Source organism: Camelina sativa, chromosome 10 (assembly GCF_000633955.1).
Source record: "Camelina sativa cultivar DH55 chromosome 10, Cs, whole genome shotgun sequence".
NCBI lineage: Eukaryota > Viridiplantae > Streptophyta > Magnoliopsida > Brassicales > Brassicaceae > Camelina > Camelina sativa.
Genome location: NC_025694.1, coordinates 5,830,222 through 5,848,153, shown reverse-complemented (window position 1 = coordinate 5,848,153; position 17,932 = coordinate 5,830,222). Strand labels below are relative to the sequence as shown.

Here is a 17,932-nt window from a genome sequence, read left to right as displayed (position 1 = left end):
TTAGGGAAGTGAAAAAGAGACAAAACCCACCCGTCGTGTCTTCTTGTTCATCCTTTGTTTCCCTTTTTATTTTTCCTTCTCACTGTTTCTGCCTTACTTAAAGTCTCAAACTTTGCTTCAAATTCAACCCATCTCTTCTTCCCACTTCCCCTCACAATCAAAATCTCCAACCACTGATTGATTGATTTAATCTCTCTGTTACAGTTTTCTCAGCTTTTCTGAGTTTGGAATTCAAATGGAAGGCGGTTCCGTGAGTGGATCAGCTTCGGCTTTGTCAAACGATGAAAATCTCGTCGTTTCTTGTGAGGATTCTTGTTCTCCTGTAGGGAATGAGCTCGAGCTCGGTCTTACCTTGAGCCTTGGTCGAAAAGGGTATACTAGGGTTGCTTACGCTGATGATTCCTCTTCTTCTTCTTCTTCTTCATCTTCTTCTCTGAGCAGAGCTAGCGTAATTGCTGGGATCAAGCGAACAGCTGATTCCATGGCCGCAACTAGTGGGTGAGTGAGATTCTCTTCCTTTTACTTTCTTTTTTTGGTTATCCTTGAGAATTTTAACCATTCCATTTCTAGAAAATAGCCTTTACAGTTTGATCAATCATATGATTGGACAGAATGTTCTGTTATCTCGAAAAATTCGACCTTTATTTACCTAGATGACTTTGAATGTGTCTTCCTGATCATATAGAGTTTGGTTTGGTCACTGTATGTGGAAATTGAATCTTACTATCATTATCTCTAGATGACAATCTCTTTGTTATGCGATTCTGTACTACTTGCTTTAAGAGGGAAAGTGATTTTTCTTTCTTTCTTTTGGAATGGAGTGGTTCATCCTGTAGAGTGATGCTCTTGCTCTCTGATTTTTGTGTAAACTTGTGTTGATGTGAGCCTGGTTCGTGTGAGATAATTTTACAGGCTATAGAATTGTTTAGTCTTTTTGTGATTTACTCTATGCCTATGAAAATTTGCAGACAAGTTGTGGGATGGCCACCAATAAGGACTTACAGAATGAACAGTATGGTTGTTAACCAAGCCAAGACATTGGTTTCTGAAGATCAGAACTCTGAGATTCGTCAAGAAGTAAACAAGAATAGAACTGATGCAACAAATATGAGAAGTTCCATGTTTGTGAAAGTGACTATGGATGGCATTCCAATTGGAAGAAAAATTGATCTGAATGCTCATAAATGCTATGAATCATTGTCAAACACTCTTGAAGAAATGTTTCTGAAACCCAAAACAGGTGTCCTTTTATAATCTTGTGGCTCTTCTTTTTTTTTTTTGGATGCTTTTGAGTTTGTTTTTTTTTCCTTAGTCTGAGATTGAAATAGTGATTCTTTCTGTAATCAGGTTTAAGCACACGAGAAACTGATGGTCGCATGGAAACACCGGTCAAGATACTACCGGATGGGTCTTCTGGATTAGTACTAACATATGAAGACAAGGAAGGAGATTGGATGCTTGTTGGTGATGTTCCGTGGGGGTATGTATACTTATAGTCTTATGCTTTCCATGTTTAGTCCTATGTAAACCTCAAAATTCTGGATCCCGAACCTATATGTTACTTGTGTCTAGCATGTTCATTGGCTCCGTGAGGAGGCTTCGGATAATGAAAACATCAGAGGCTACTGGTAAAGGTACATTTACTGATATTATCAAATCCTGGTATCCTTATTGAAACCTTCCTTTGTTTAATTTTGTTATTGTGACCTTTGTTTGTGTATTCCATGATTACAGCTCAAATGATATTATGAAGCAAATAATAATCTACAAGAACCCTTTATGTTTGAAGCAGTAATAAGACAGATCACAGATCAAAGAGAAGACAAAAACATTGTAAGAAGCTTCTTCTTCTTCTCTCCCTTTTACAGTTTTCTTTTGGCTCTGCCATTTTTTTTCTCTCTTTTAGTTAGTTTATATGGTCTCATTGTAAATCACACTTCAAAAGCTATAACAAAACCCCTTGTCTTGCACAAAACCGGTTCAGAGCAATGCACAAAGTTAATATGATCTGTAAAAACAAAAGCAAAGTTATTCTACATGGAAAAAAATGAAATAAGAGCATCAAGATCTCTCTCTCTCTTCTTTCTACATACAAGAACACGAATCGAAGGAATCAGTTTTATCGGCCTTTTTTCTCTTCTTCATTCATCACCAATTCTAAAGAAGGCCATTTACAGGTGAAGTACTAAAAACCGATGTATGTTTCTCGGCCAAGCTACGACTAGTGTTCTCATCGTTACTGTTACTTTTCCTCCTCGGTTTAGCCTCTCCGAGCATCGATATGACATCTCTCATCGAAGGTCTGTCTTTCGGGAGCTTCGTGGTGCATAGAAGAGCGATCTGTAAAACTAAAAGCATCTCTTCTTGAACAAACCTGCAGTTTCCTACATTAGGATCTAATGCTTCTTCTAGTGATATGTTGTCTCTTATCTTCCTCCTCACCCACTCAACTATGTCTACCGATTCCCCAAACTCCGGCTCCAACGGTCTTCTTCCGGTTAAAAGCTCCAATAACACGACCCCGTAGCTGTATATATCTATCTTCTCATCCACCTTCAATGTGTATCCATACTCTGCAACATGATCAACCAACGTAGTAAATAAAATAAACAAAACAGAAGAAGTGAACCGGATTGTAATAACCGGTACGGTATTTAAAGCATACCGGGAGCAATGTAACCGTAAGAACCGGCGACCATTGAAACGGTTTCTTTCTTCCTCGCCATCATCCTGGCGAGGCCAAAATCGGCGATCCTGGCGTCGAGATTCGCGTCGAGCAATATATTGTTGGATTTGATGTCTCGGTGAATCACCGGAGGATGACAATCATGGTGGAGGTAAGCGAGGCCGTGAGCTACACCCAACGCGATGTTGTAACGCGAAACCCAATCAACGAGAAGCCTCCCGGCGGCGTTTTTGCCGTGAATCGCGTCTCCGAGGTTTCCGTTAAGCATGAATTCGTATACGATCATCATGTTTTTGTCGTTGTATAAGAACCCTAGGAGCCTCACGATGTTCCTGTGTCTCAATTTCCCTAAAAGGTTTACTTCGCCTACGAAATCTCCGGTGGTTCCGTCTTCGATATCGGCGGCGGATCTCCATAGCTTCTTAACGGCGAGTACTGTACTCGATCGTGACATCTCTGCTTTGTATACGATCCCTGTAGCTCCCATTCCGATCATGTTCGATTCTTTGATGCAAGCCAAGATATCGGAAGCTGTAAACCCTAATCTATGAAACGCCATTAGTCTCCACGGCCATTCACCTTTACTCGCCGTCTCGTCGCCGCAGAATCCGTTAGTATACCATCTCTTGTATAGAGTTCTCGTAACGATGGTGAGAATCCCTAGAGCTAGAACCGATGCGATTCCAATTAACCATCCAGCGACGATTCGTTTCCCGTGGAAACTCTTGTGACCTGATCTTGATCCTTGGAATTTGTTACACGGTGGAAGAACGCCGCCGCATAGACCGGTGTTACCTCTCAGATCATCTGGATTTATTGTTCTTAGAAAGCCGTTGATTGGGACTGGACCTGTGAGCTTGTTGTAGGAGACGTTGAGGAGTTCTAAAGCAGGGGATGTTCCGATGCTCTCCGGGAGTACTCCGGTTAAGGAGTTGTTGGAGAGATCAAGCACGGCTAATGCTGACATTGTTGTGATCTGTCTTGGGATCTCACCGGTGAGGTTGTTGTTTCTTAGGTTGAGGCTAACGAGCTTCTCGCATGAAGCAATGCTGGAAGGGATAGTACCTGTGAGAGTGTTTGATGAGAGATCAAGGTTTGAGAGTGAAGGACAATCCTGGAATTGGTCCGGGACTTCGCCGGAGATGAAGTTCTCTGAGACTAAAAACGCCTGTAGGTTGTGAATAGAGAGGATCGTGGAAGGGAGAGACGATCGGATCTGGTTTCTTGAGAAATCAATGAAAGAAAGCGAAGTTGAATCCGATATGTCTCCTGGAATCCCTCCGCTGAGACGGTTACCGGCAAGTTCGAGTCTTTGTAGCTTCTCAAGCTTGCCAAAGCCGATGGGAATTGAACCGTTGAGCAGATTGTTCTGCATTCTGACACGAACTAGCGACTGGCAAGTGGTTAGAGTCGCTGGAATTGAACCAGAGAAGGTGTTGTTGAACAGAATGAGCTTGGTTAGATTGCCTTTGCTGCATAGAGTTGAAGGAATCTCACCCGAGAAGGAGTTTGAAGAAACGTCAAGCCATTGTAGTGGAGAATTCTTCCCGAGATCGCTTGGCAACTCGCCAGATAACGTGTTGTTCCAGAGCTCAAGGACTTGTAACTGCGCAAGGTTGTTGATCGCGGGAGGAATTGAGCCGGTGAGTTTGTTGCGCATCAGGTTCAGTAGCTGCAGGTTCTTCAGCCCTGCTATCTCCATTGGAATCTCGCCGGATAATGCGTTATCGGAGAGATCAAGAACCTTTAGCGTGGTAATGTTACCTATTTCTCTTGGAATCTTCCCGGTGAAGTTGTTTTCGTACAGGAGAAGCGTCTCAAGTGACTTGAGCTTCCCGAGCTCCAACGGAATCTCACCACTTAGCTTTCCAATGGCCAAATCGAGGTACTTGAGGCTGTTAATGTTCCCAAATTCCGGTGGAATCTCACCTTCGAATTCATTGTACCCAAGAATGGCGCTTTCAAGTGAAAGAAGCTCGCCGAGAACGCTTGGTAACTCGCCGGTGAGGTTGTTTCCGGACAATCCGAGAAATCTCAGCTTCTGTAAATTCTTGAATGAACTTGGAAGTGACCCTTGAAAGAAATTTCCCCGGAGATCAAGAACTTCTAAAGAGACTAAGTTCCCAAGATCCTCCGTGAGATTTCCAACGAGATTGTTACCTGAAGCATTGAGGTGAACGAGTCCAACTGATTCATTGCCAAACAGAAAAAGATTCCCTGAGAATGAATTCTGGCTGATGTCTATAGATTTCAAGGGGGGGATCGATTTCGGGAGAAGCGAGTCGAATCCGTTGCATGAGATGTTAAAGGAGACAAGGCTTCTCAGCTGTCTGATCGAATCGGAGATTTTCCCCGTGAGATTCATTCCCGACAGGTCAAGAGTCTCAACATTGCCATGGGAGTTGCACCGAACACCGGTCCAGTTACAGTGATCACCGGATGCTGAAAGCTTCCAATCTTTGAGAAAGTTGAGAGGATCCACAAGAGTTGATTTCACCGAGAGCAAAACGGAGAGCTCATTGTCGATGGAAGCTAAAACAGAGGAAGTAGAACCAATGTAACAGTAGTAAAGGAAGAGAACCATAACCAGCATCTTCATCTTCATCTTCTTCCTCTGTCTCAACAGCTTCGACTGAAACTTGTCTGCTTAGTTCATTACCAAGAACAAGACTCGTGAACATGCAAGGAGGTGGAGGGGGGAAAGAAGAGTAGAATAAGAAGAAACTCGGCAAGTATATATGCTTGCTCTGTCTGTATATATTATGTGAAATATATATAAAATGAATCTTGGTTTTATGTGGATCTAGTGATCAAAAGGTATGTAGGGTTACCATGTTCTAAGAAAATAAAAAATAAAGCAAGATCTTGGAAGTATTTCAGAAATTTCTTAAGACATTGAACATGTGAAGAGAGAATGTGTTTTTTTTCACAATTACAACTAATCCAAAAATGTGTTCGGTGTTTTAATATAAATTTTAGTCAACTATTGATTTGCTGTACAGTAACTTGTGAATGTGCCATTGATAGCTTAAGCTTAATCTCAATACTAATCTAATGAATTTTTCTTTATACAATACACTTGGTGTGTGCCATAGAGGTAGCTTATGCTTAACTTCATTCTAATTCAGCTTTTGTAGAATGTCTTTTATCTATTTTCTCGCCTTTTCCTTTTTNGATGGAAGCTAAAACAGAGGAAGTAGAACCAATGTAACAGTAGTAAAGGAAGAGAACCATAACCAGCATCTTCATCTTCATCTTCTTCCTCTGTCTCAACAGCTTCGACTGAAACTTGTCTGCTTAGTTCATTACCAAGAACAAGACTCGTGAACATGCAAGGAGGTGGAGGGGGGAAAGAAGAGTAGAATAAGAAGAAACTCGGCAAGTATATATGCTTGCTCTGTCTGTATATATTATGTGAAATATATATAAAATGAATCTTGGTTTTATGTGGATCTAGTGATCAAAAGGTATGTAGGGTTACCATGTTCTAAGAAAATAAAAAATAAAGCAAGATCTTGGAAGTATTTCAGAAATTTCTTAAGACATTGAACATGTGAAGAGAGAATGTGTTTTTTTTCACAATTACAACTAATCCAAAAATGTGTTCGGTGTTTTAATATAAATTTTAGTCAACTATTGATTTGCTGTACAGTAACTTGTGAATGTGCCATTGATAGCTTAAGCTTAATCTCAATACTAATCTAATGAATTTTTCTTTATACAATACACTTGGTGTGTGCCATAGAGGTAGCTTATGCTTAACTTCATTCTAATTCAGCTTTTGTAGAATGTCTTTTATCTATTTTCTCGCCTTTTCCTTTTTTCTTTTGGTTCTTTTAATGCTTGCCTTCTAAGGAAAAAAATAGATATATGAAAATAAAATACCATTTGAACTTAGCTCTTAGCATATATTCGATACACATTAATTGATTAATCCGTGATTGGGATATACATTGTTAATTTGATGTAGGATGTAGCCATCGAGGTGAACGTTCGAAGCATCAGAATGGGTGACCTGCACATGTGATGAAGATGAATAGATGATCCTATGCCCTTCTCAACATATTTTAATTTCAGATAGGTCCAAATAATTACATTAATTATTTTAAAATCCAGCAATAATGAAATATGATCCCACGATCGATCTCTCACGTTTCTTCTTTGGCCCTTTTGAATTTGGTAAAGTTTCTTTCTAAGTAAATTAAAAAAAAAAAAAAAAAACAAAACAAAAAACGAATACACCTCATCGCCATTATATATGTAAGTAAAAATATATATTACTTTTATTCAATCATAGTTACCATGATGCGTAACAAAAATATGAATATTATATAGTGTATGCCACTCAGAGAGTGCAGGCTTGTTACTGTTCCTTCGTTTGCATGATTGAGTAGATAAGAATCTTTCCATGTTACAGGTTGTGTAACTATATGATATAATAATACTATCAGTAATCAGTGATAACCGGACATAACAAATAAATATACTAAATACAAAAAAAAGTTGGATTGATGATCAGTACTTATAACTTATGTTATTGAGCAATACTTGAATGTATCAGGAAATTGTCCCTCATTAAAATGCTACTTTCTGATACGTTTCAGATTACTATAACTAAACTTGCTAAATTCATAAACTTTTCTACCTCATGATGTCTAAAAGCATGTATCGACGTACAACACCCAATGCCAATGTGAATGCCAATGCCTTTTAAGGTAAAGAAAAAAAAAAGTAAATGAAGACAGATAATAAAAAGTAAGTTAAAAGAGAGTTTAAAATGTCTTTATAGCATATGTTTATCAGGTCTTAAACTTTTGATAGAAGTAGGAAAGAATCAAAGATAACAAAATTTACGATAGTAAATAAATTATAAATAACCGTGTGTCCGTGACAAATAGAACTAGAAGATAACTCCACCAAAAACTTACTATTTTTTAAGGAAAAATAAAGTAAACTACAAATATACTAGTATCATATTATGTATATCAAGAACGGGTCGAGGGTAAATAAAAGCAAGTCAATTTGAGAAGGATAGGATAAATTAAAAAATAATGAATTGCGTGTGGGATGGCATGTATAGAAATGCACACGCATATTCATGATTCAACAAATCAAATTATTGTTAATACTCCAACAATTACCCACTCCTCCTCTCTTACTGATCTCATGTTTCCATCCTTCTTTCTTATTCGAGACTAAAACAGAAACTGTCACTCCACATGCACTCATGTGGCCCGGTTCTCTTTTTAAAACATAATTATCTTTTCCTTTCTTATATTATTTGTAGTTTTTAGAAGAGAAAACATTCCGATCCCTAGTTAAATTCTTCATTTCCTTATCATTTCCATCTTAATTCTATGATCATCTACCAACTAATTATCGTAACTAGCAAAGTAATACACTTTCTTTCAGTCTTGAATCGTTAGCCCGATTATAATTCTTAGTGAATATAGGAAAAGAAACAAAAAAAAATTGGTGTACACAAATAAACTAATTAATAATAATCAATTATTAAATGAAAAGAACATTGGATGGTTATGTGAGATGTATTGACTATAGAGTATAGATATTACTACTACTTAACAAATTACAATAGGTTGAAAGGCTTAATGGGATGCATGTGGATCAAACACCTTAATGACTTACTTAAATATTAATTAATTTATGTATTAATAGAGAGAGAAACCTAATCCCACACCACACATACATAAAACTCTTTGCAAATGGTGTTTTGTGGGTTATATATTATTAAAACATACTCCACTAATTATAATTAAAGAAGTAAGTATGTATGCTGACGATTCGTCACATGGCCGTGGCCCATGGGGATGGGATTCGCTATGGCATCACAGACTTGCAGACTTGAGAGAGTCCAGCCTTTACTTTACGATCTGCACGCATGTGCCACGTGTGTCTTATGCATCGTTAAAACCTCTGCGAGAGCTAGAGACTCTTCGTCCGCCTCAAATCCCGAAACGGGCTTATTACACGAACATCTGGGCCCAAATTAAAAGCCCATTAGTTGAGACGATGACGGTATCCAATCAAAGGAACGGCCTTGGTAGTGACACGTCACGACTCTCCCGCCACCACACCACATCAGACTCGGAGAGCCATTTGCTTCATCTTCTTCCTCCTCCTCTACTACTCTCTTCTGTGTCCTCTCTCTCTCTCTCTAATCTCCTCTGCGCCCACACAGACATCAACAGTAATGGCTTGTGTTCGGTCTATTGGGTCTTTAACTTCTCTCACTCATTCTCCACGAGATGTTACTCGCTCAGGTACGCCAAACCCATAAAATTTTAATCTTTGAAATCTGTAGTTGAATCTTTGTGTTGCATGTAGTTTGATTATGGTTTTATCTACGAAAATTTCGAAACTTTACAATGCTGGTTCCGAAACTGTAACGAGTGATGATAATCTAAATGCCTAAATCGATTCATGGGAAACGAATCGGTCTAAATCGAGTTTCTTCGTGAGCTCCGATTCGAGGAACAAGTGGTTTTAGGTTGTAATTTGCTGTAATCTAATCATGAGAAAAAGTGTGCTCTGAGTAATTTGGGATTAGGGTTCATGTTTTATTGAGTTGTGGTCCTTGTGGATAAAGATTGGATTTTTACCTAAATTAGCTTGTAGTGTGTACTTAAAAAACACATTTTTGATCTGTTTTTTTTTTGGCAGGCATTGTTGTATCTTCATGCTCTGTTCTACCAATCAAAGGCTCATCGTTCACTGGCTCGCCTGTGTCTCTCCCACGGGGACAACCCTCATCTCGAACAGCCCTAAGACCGTGGAAACCTGTCCCAATCACGATGATGGTAAAGCCGGCTCTCCAATTCATCCAAGGGACAGATGAGATGACGATCCCTGATGTTAAGCTCACTCGATCAAGAGACGGAAGTAACGGTATGGCACTCTTCTCATTCGACCAGCCATCAGTCTTTGACTCAAGCGGTGAAGTCGGGGAGATAACGGGATTGTACATGATTGATGAGGAAGGTGTGATTCAGTCTACGGATGTGAACGCGAGATTCGTGAACGGGAAACCTGAAGGGATTGTGGCGAAGCACATAATGCGAACACCGAAAGAATGGGATAGGTTCATGAGGTTTATGGAGCGGTACTCTGACCAGAATGGCTTGCAGTTCGTTAAGAAGTAATGAGGTGGGAGACTTTTCCAATGAGCATATATAATTGTGTATGTTACATTAAATTTATAATCTTTTACTCTCCCTAGTTTTGATCTTTACTTGAGTTTCTTCAACTCACAGTGGTATATGCATTATATATAGTTCGTTATCATTTCAATCTAGTCTCGTACGTAAGCCATGTTTGTGTTTTGTGTGTGTGTGTGTTCTGTCCAATTAGACCAAAACCGTGTAAATTTTTATAAATAGAAGCTAAACCGAACTTGAGAGCATATCCGGTTTAATTTGGTTACTATATATAGCCAAGAGTCGTTAGGAGTAAGTTATATTATGGAGAGAGACAGATCAAAGCATCGTTTCCTCTGATCATGGCATTGACGTTCATCTCTTCCTTGGTCGTTCTCATGCCGTTAGCGTTACTAAATCCGTCAATGTCCGTGACAATCTCTAGAATCGATGTCCTAGGCTGGGTTTGCAACAATGGCACCGTCTCCGACGTCGAGGCTTACCAGAGATCTTATCAGCTCAATCTTGACGCCATCAGAGATGATATGAGGCATCTCAAATTCGGGATCCATCAACATGGAGATCCTCCGCAGAGGATGTTCGTTTTGTCGCAGTGTGTTAGCGATCTCTCACCGGACGAATGTAGTCTATGTTGGTCACGTGCCACCAATCTCCTCTCTCAATGTTTTCCAGCCACCGGTGGTTGGTTTCACTTGGACGGTTGTTTCGTTAGGGCTGATAATTACAGCTTTTATCACGAGCCTGTTTCGCATAAGGACACCAAGGTATTATTAGATGGTATGTTATGTTAGAAATCTCATATCTAATGCAAACCTATACATATGTGACGTGATTAATTAGTTTTGAGTTGCAAACCTATACATATATTGTCTAATACAGAACTAAGACCTATGATTTAGAGATTAGTTTTCTAGGAATATCAAGTACATAATCCTAATATGTCGACCATTTTGGGAATTTAGATATGTGGTAGTGACAAGGAGAAGTCTGATGAATTCAAAGGTTTAGTGAAGGAAGTGACCAAATCCATTGTTGAGACGGCTCCATATAATCAAGGTTTCTCGGTGGCTAAAATGGGCACTCGTGACCTAATGGTTTACGGATTGGGAATATGTTGGCGAACGCTAGACGATGAGTTGTGTAAATTATGCTTAGCAGATGGAGCTTTATCGGTGTCTAGTTGCTTACCTTTCAAAGAAGGCTTTGCCTTGAATGCAGGCTGCTACTTGCGTTACTCTAACTATACTTTCTATAACGAACGTGAATTGCTTTATATGAGTAAGTATTTGTATCTTTACTCTGTGATTTCTTCAAATTGTGAATCAGTAATTTGATGATCTTGACAATAATTCTTGTGTATTTTTCTTGTAGATTTGACCAAAGAAATCATAGTGCACATATTCGTTCTATCTATGGTGGGTGTCTTGGCTATTGCAGCTGGATTTTGGTGTGGAAAATGCATCTATATGCGAGCTAGTCCAAAGAAGAAGCTTAAAGGTAAGTTCCTTGAGTGGTATATTGTGGCAAAGTATGGTTAGCTCACAGGAACTAAGACTAAAAAAAGTTTCATTTGTTTGGACATCTAAGGATAGAGAAGGAGTCAGTGTCTATACGTAATGACTCACACTTGATGAGCTTTGAGTATTCGACTCTTAAAAAAGCAACCAACAACTTCAATGAGAGTTGCAAGCTTGGCGTTGGAGGATATGGTGAAGTCTTCAAGGTTTCTCTCTTCTCTATATATAAGTATTCCTTCTCTACATTTTATACTATGTGAACTAATTAGAAAAGCCTTTTTTATTGTCTTTTTTTTTACAGGGAACTCTGTCTGACGGAAGAGAAATTGCGATCAAACGGCTGCATACAACAGGAAATACGCCACGGGAAGAGATCCATAATGAAATAGATGTAATTAGTAGATGCCAACACAAGAACTTGGTCAGGCTCTTAGGTTGCTGCTTCACTAACATGAATAGTTTCATTGTCTATGAGTTCCTCGCCAATACAAGCCTTGATCACGTCTTATTTAGTAAGATCCCTTTAAAATACTCTTACATCTTCTTTACTTGTCTGCAAAGTTGCTAAACTTTTTTTGCTTGACATGGAAGTAAAGACCCGGAGAAGAAGAAAGAGCTAGACTGGAAGAAGCGGCGGACAATAATCTTAGGAACAGCAGAAGGGTTAGAGTATCTTCACGAAACTTGCAAGATCATTCATAGAGATGTCAAAGCTAGCAACATTTTGTTAGACTTAAAGTACAAACCCAAAATTTCAGACTTTGGATTAGCAAAGTTTTATCCCGAAGGTGGCAAAGACTTCCCTTCTTCCTCTCCTTCTCCTTCTTCAATCGCGGGCACTCTGTAAGTCTTTCCAACGCATGAACTTATGTATAAGAGGCCCTTACAACTATTGGTCTGGTTTATAATCTGAACAGGGAACTTCATGGTTGTTTAACAGAGGATACATGGCTCCTGAGTACATTACCAAGGGAAGACTAAGCAATAAAATCGACGCTTATAGCTTTGGAGTCCTTGTTCTCGAAATAACAAGCGGGTTTCGAAACAATAAGTTCCGGTCTGATAACTCCCTTGAAACCTTAGTTACTCAAGTGAGTCACCATCTTCATCACATCAATCTTTAAACTTCTTAGCTACTTCGAGTTACCTTAACGACCCATAATTTTCTATACCCCTTGAATTTCTTGAACAGGTTTGGAAATGTTTTGCTTCAGACAAGATGGAGGAGATGATAGACAAAGATATGGAAGAAGAGACAGAGAAGAGAGAAGTGAAGAGAGTGATGCAGATCGGTTTGTTGTGCACACAAGAGTCTCCACAACTTCGTCCAACGATGTCTAAGGTTATACAAATGGTTAGTTCCACAGATTTTGTATTGCCCACTCCTACTAAACCACCTTTTCTTCATGATTCCATGTAAAATTTATATAAATCCTCACTTTCTTATTGTTAATAACATATATTACAAGGGAAGGAAAAAACTAGAAACAAGAAAAAATATTTTTGTATATAGTTGGTACAATAAGTCAATAACACTATGAAATTATGTTCCTTTTCTTTCTAAGTTATATATATATAGATAAATTAAAAATATATTTTGAAGTTTATCCCATTATTATTCATTTGAACAACTATAAATATATGAGAATGCATAAACGGGGTTGGTGACGATGAGAACTATTGAGAAGTGTATTGTGAACTCAAACCACTAAATGGAGAAGGTTGACCAAAAAATACATTGTATAACGAACAAAGTAGTGGATGTGAATTAAACAACATACCCATCATCAGTGTAAAAGACATTGTTGTATCATGTATGAGTGTGACCCATATGCTGACGAAAGAATGTACTATTAAAACCATATATAATCTTACTGGTTAATGTTATTATTTAAGTAAATTACCATAAACGAGAAAAGAAGAAGAATGCCAATATCTAAAGAAAAGACACGAGAATGTTACAAAAGTGCAAAGTGTTCTAACAAGAAAAATAATTTGTGTGGTGTCCAATGTCCATCATTTATGAATAAATAAATAAACCATAAACGAAAAAAAAAATCTAAAGAAAAACCAAAAGTAGAAAAAGATGCAACTGTGGAAGCATGCATGTGTTATAAGTGTTTATTCCAGTATTCGAATTTTTTTCGAAGTGTATTATATTATGATAAATTCTACAATTATGATAATAGAGAGTGACATATTTTTATTTTATAGTATATAAACCCTCAAAGGTGAGCCTATTGAGTCATGCAATTTACAAAGCTTCCTTAATAAAACACACACACAGATTCTTAGGGATACAACAGCTGCCAGTACCTTTCGAGATGTAAGCATCTCCTCTAATCTCTACCTTTTCTATGTAAAAATTAATATATTAAAAGTTATCATCTATCGTTTCTAATTTAATGATTAATGTGTTACACTAATATTATATTCATGATATTTCAAAAAGAAAATTATATTATGTAAAAATCCAACGTACACATGCATGACAGGGAATTTGGCAACGGCACCGGCAACGGCACCGGCAACTGCGGCATTCGGAATGGTAACGGCATCGGCAACGGCAATGGCAATGGTAACGTTAATGGTAACGAAAAAGTTAAAGGAGCAAATGTGATAAAGATGAAACCAATGGACAGTGAATTGCTGAGAGAGCAAGGTCACATAATGGTTGATTTTATTGCTGACTATTACAGAGACCTTCAAGACTCGCCTCAAGATTTCCCTGTTCTTTCCCAAGTTCAGGTTCCTAATCATCTTCTCAACTTTTTCACTACGTGTCTATAAATGTGACCACTCATATATTAATTGTTTTTGTATGCATATATAATATGTACAAAGTATCATTATTTCTATATACTGTTATATATTTTGGATGTATGTATAATATTTAATACCTTTAAAAAAATTTAATAATTTGTTAGTTATTTGACGCAGCCTGGTTACCTCCGTGACATGTTGCCTAATTCAGCACCTGACCAACCTGAATCGTTGAATGAACTTCTCGACGGTACGTATAAATATTTTGTTATAAAAGCACAATTTGTAACATTTTTGTTGTTAAAGAGCAAAGTTAGTAAACATGCACTTACAAACAGAACCTATATATAATACTTAAATGGGATTTTTTGTTTTGTTGATGTTGTCATAATTCTAATTCACAGACGTTACGAAAAAGATAATGCCGGGAATAACTCACTGGCAAAGCCCGAGTTACTTTGCTTACTATGCATCAAGCACGAGTGTGGCCGGATTCTTGGGAGAGATGCTCAACGCCGGCCTGAGCGTCGTTGGTTTCACCTGGCAAACTTCCCCGGCCGCTACTGAGCTCGAAATCATCGTTCTTGATTGGCTTGCTAAATTGCTACAACTCCCCGACCATTTTCTCTCCACAGGTTCGTCATTAATCTGATCTCATTCTTCTAAAAATTGAAAGATTCCACTCACACATCCGTCGAGTTTAATGGACTAAAAACTTGACGGAGTTAAAAAAAGATAATAGAACAAAAGGTTGATTAACAGAAACTTTTCTTTAAACTGTTATTTGATCTTAAAATGATTTAATAATTAACAATTGTTTTTTTAGTTGTCAAAAAAACAAATTGTTTTTTAATGAATTTTATTTTGTGTCCAATCTAATAATTTCAATGAATTGATAAAAATGAATGATTAAAAAAGGACATGGAGGAGGAGTGATCCAAGGGACAGGATGTGAAGCAGTACTTGTCGTAGTATTAGCTGCTAGAGACAGAATTTTAAAGCAAGTTGGCAAAACAGTACTTCCACAACTTGTTGTCTATGCCTCTGATCAAACCCATTCTAGTTTCCGAAAGGCTTGTCTGGTTGGTTGTAATATTTATTTTTTTTACGTTTTAATATACTAATTCACTGATTAATTAGTCATGTTAACTGTGATGATGATATATACTTATAGATTGGTGGAATACATGAAGAAAACATTAGGCTACTCAAAACTGATTCGNTTATCACGAGCCTGTTTCGCATAAGGACACCAAGGTATTATTAGATGGTATGTTATGTTAGAAATCTCATATCTAATGCAAACCTATACATATGTGACGTGATTAATTAGTTTTGAGTTGCAAACCTATACATATATTGTCTAATACAGAACTAAGACCTATGATTTAGAGATTAGTTTTCTAGGAATATCAAGTACATAATCCTAATATGTCGACCATTTTGGGAATTTAGATATGTGGTAGTGACAAGGAGAAGTCTGATGAATTCAAAGGTTTAGTGAAGGAAGTGACCAAATCCATTGTTGAGACGGCTCCATATAATCAAGGTTTCTCGGTGGCTAAAATGGGCACTCGTGACCTAATGGTTTACGGATTGGGAATATGTTGGCGAACGCTAGACGATGAGTTGTGTAAATTATGCTTAGCAGATGGAGCTTTATCGGTGTCTAGTTGCTTACCTTTCAAAGAAGGCTTTGCCTTGAATGCAGGCTGCTACTTGCGTTACTCTAACTATACTTTCTATAACGAACGTGAATTGCTTTATATGAGTAAGTATTTGTATCTTTACTCTGTGATTTCTTCAAATTGTGAATCAGTAATTTGATGATCTTGACAATAATTCTTGTGTATTTTTCTTGTAGATTTGACCAAAGAAATCATAGTGCACATATTCGTTCTATCTATGGTGGGTGTCTTGGCTATTGCAGCTGGATTTTGGTGTGGAAAATGCATCTATATGCGAGCTAGTCCAAAGAAGAAGCTTAAAGGTAAGTTCCTTGAGTGGTATATTGTGGCAAAGTATGGTTAGCTCACAGGAACTAAGACTAAAAAAAGTTTCATTTGTTTGGACATCTAAGGATAGAGAAGGAGTCAGAGTCTATACGTAATGACTCACACTTGATGAGCTTTGAGTATTCGACTCTTAAAAAAGCAACCAACAACTTCAATGAGAGTTGCAAGCTTGGCGTTGGAGGATATGGTGAAGTCTTCAAGGTTTCTCTCTTCTCTATATATAAGTATTCCTTCTCTACATTTTATACTATGTGAACTAATTAGAAAAGCCTTTTTTATTGTCTTTTTTTTTACAGGGAACTCTGTCTGACGGAAGAGAAATTGCGATCAAACGGCTGCATACAACAGGAAATACGCCACGGGAAGAGATCCATAATGAAATAGATGTAATTAGTAGATGCCAACACAAGAACTTGGTCAGGCTCTTAGGTTGCTGCTTCACTAACATGAATAGTTTCATTGTCTATGAGTTCCTCGCCAATACAAGCCTTGATCACGTCTTATTTAGTAAGATCCCTTTAAAATACTCTTACATCTTCTTTACTTGTCTGCAAAGTTGCTAAACTTTTTTTGCTTGACATGGAAGTAAAGACCCGGAGAAGAAGAAAGAGCTAGACTGGAAGAAGCGGCGGACAATAATCTTAGGAACAGCAGAAGGGTTAGAGTATCTTCACGAAACTTGCAAGATCATTCATAGAGATGTCAAAGCTAGCAACATTTTGTTAGACTTAAAGTACAAACCCAAAATTTCAGACTTTGGATTAGCAAAGTTTTATCCCGAAGGTGGCAAAGACTTCCCTTCTTCCTCTCCTTCTCCTTCTTCAATCGCGGGCACTCTGTAAGTCTTTCCAACGCATGAACTTATGTATAAGAGGCCCTTACAACTATTGGTCTGGTTTATAATCTGAACAGGGAACTTCATGGTTGTTTAACAGAGGATACATGGCTCCTGAGTACATTACCAAGGGAAGACTAAGCAATAAAATCGACGCTTATAGCTTTGGAGTCCTTGTTCTCGAAATAACAAGCGGGTTTCGAAACAATAAGTTCCGGTCTGATAACTCCCTTGAAACCTTAGTTACTCAAGTGAGTCACCATCTTCATCACATCAATCTTTAAACTTCTTAGCTACTTCGAGTTACCTTAACGACCCATAATTTTCTATACCCCTTGAATTTCTTGAACAGGTTTGGAAATGTTTTGCTTCAGACAAGATGGAGGAGATGATAGACAAAGATATGGAAGAAGAGACAGAGAAGAGAGAAGTGAAGAGAGTGATGCAGATCGGTTTGTTGTGCACACAAGAGTCTCCACAACTTCGTCCAACGATGTCTAAGGTTATACAAATGGTTAGTTCCACAGATTTTGTATTGCCCACTCCTACTAAACCACCTTTTCTTCATGATTCCATGTAAAATTTATATAAATCCTCACTTTCTTATTGTTAATAACATATATTACAAGGGAAGGAAAAAACTAGAAACAAGAAAAAATATTTTTGTATATAGTTGGTACAATAAGTCAATAACACTATGAAATTATGTTCCTTTTCTTTCTAAGTTATATATATATAGATAAATTAAAAATATATTTTGAAGTTTATCCCATTATTATTCATTTGAACAACTATAAATATATGAGAATGCATAAACGGGGTTGGTGACGATGAGAACTATTGAGAAGTGTATTGTGAACTCAAACCACTAAATGGAGAAGGTTGACCAAAAAATACATTGTATAACGAACAAAGTAGTGGATGTGAATTAAACAACATAC

At 37.7% G+C, this 17,932-nt stretch overlaps 5 protein-coding genes and 1 pseudogene across 6 annotated transcripts; 5 read left to right on the top strand and 1 right to left on the bottom strand.

Moving 5' to 3' along the window:
- Window positions 10-2,245, top strand: LOC104717333 (auxin-responsive protein IAA11-like). 2 transcript variants are annotated; one of them, XR_756189.2, is made up of 6 exons: window positions 10-498; window positions 969-1,240; window positions 1,348-1,480; window positions 1,573-1,634; window positions 1,735-1,833; window positions 2,178-2,245. XR_756189.2 is itself a non-coding variant. In XM_010434888.1 (5 exons), exons 1-5 carry the CDS (start codon window positions 236-238, stop codon window positions 1,749-1,751), a joined length of 747 nt encoding a protein of 248 aa, XP_010433190.1. In that variant the 5' UTR covers window positions 10-235; the 3' UTR covers window positions 1,752-2,073. The 2 variants fall into 2 exon arrangements, 1 of the variants encoding a protein (XP_010433190.1); XM_010434888.1 differs by lacking the exon at window positions 2,178-2,245 and having other exon boundaries at window positions 1,735-2,073.
- Window positions 1,980-5,568, bottom strand: LOC104717334 (MDIS1-interacting receptor like kinase 1). Its single transcript, XM_010434889.2, has 2 exons — window positions 2,666-5,568; window positions 1,980-2,573 (listed from the first exon to the last, which is right to left on the bottom strand). The coding sequence occupies exons 1-2, from the start codon at window positions 5,289-5,291 to the stop codon at window positions 2,158-2,160; spliced, it is 3,042 nt and encodes a 1,013-aa protein (XP_010433191.1). The 5' UTR covers window positions 5,292-5,568; the 3' UTR covers window positions 1,980-2,157.
- LOC104717332 (photosystem II reaction center PSB28 protein, chloroplastic-like) lies at window positions 8,790-9,998 on the top strand. The gene is made up of 2 exons (XM_010434887.2): window positions 8,790-8,967; window positions 9,368-9,998. The coding sequence occupies exons 1-2, from the start codon at window positions 8,898-8,900 to the stop codon at window positions 9,844-9,846; spliced, it is 549 nt and encodes a 182-aa protein (XP_010433189.1). The 5' UTR covers window positions 8,790-8,897; the 3' UTR covers window positions 9,847-9,998.
- Window positions 10,203-12,929, top strand: LOC104717331 (putative cysteine-rich receptor-like protein kinase 43). Its single transcript, XM_019230908.1, is given in 9 exon segments — window positions 10,203-10,625; window positions 10,824-11,139; window positions 11,233-11,358; window positions 11,407-11,417; window positions 11,420-11,584; window positions 11,680-11,890; window positions 11,975-12,221; window positions 12,319-12,469; window positions 12,571-12,929. Coding segments are annotated over 9 exon segments (1,878 nt in total). The 3' UTR covers window positions 12,799-12,929.
- LOC104720086 (probable tyrosine decarboxylase 2) lies at window positions 13,003-15,408 on the top strand. The gene is made up of 6 exons (XM_010438057.2): window positions 13,003-13,704; window positions 13,874-14,126; window positions 14,319-14,391; window positions 14,546-14,776; window positions 15,060-15,223; window positions 15,316-15,408. Coding segments are annotated over exons 1-6 (816 nt in total). The 5' UTR covers window positions 13,003-13,702.
- LOC104717328 lies at window positions 15,409-17,691 on the top strand (annotated as a pseudogene).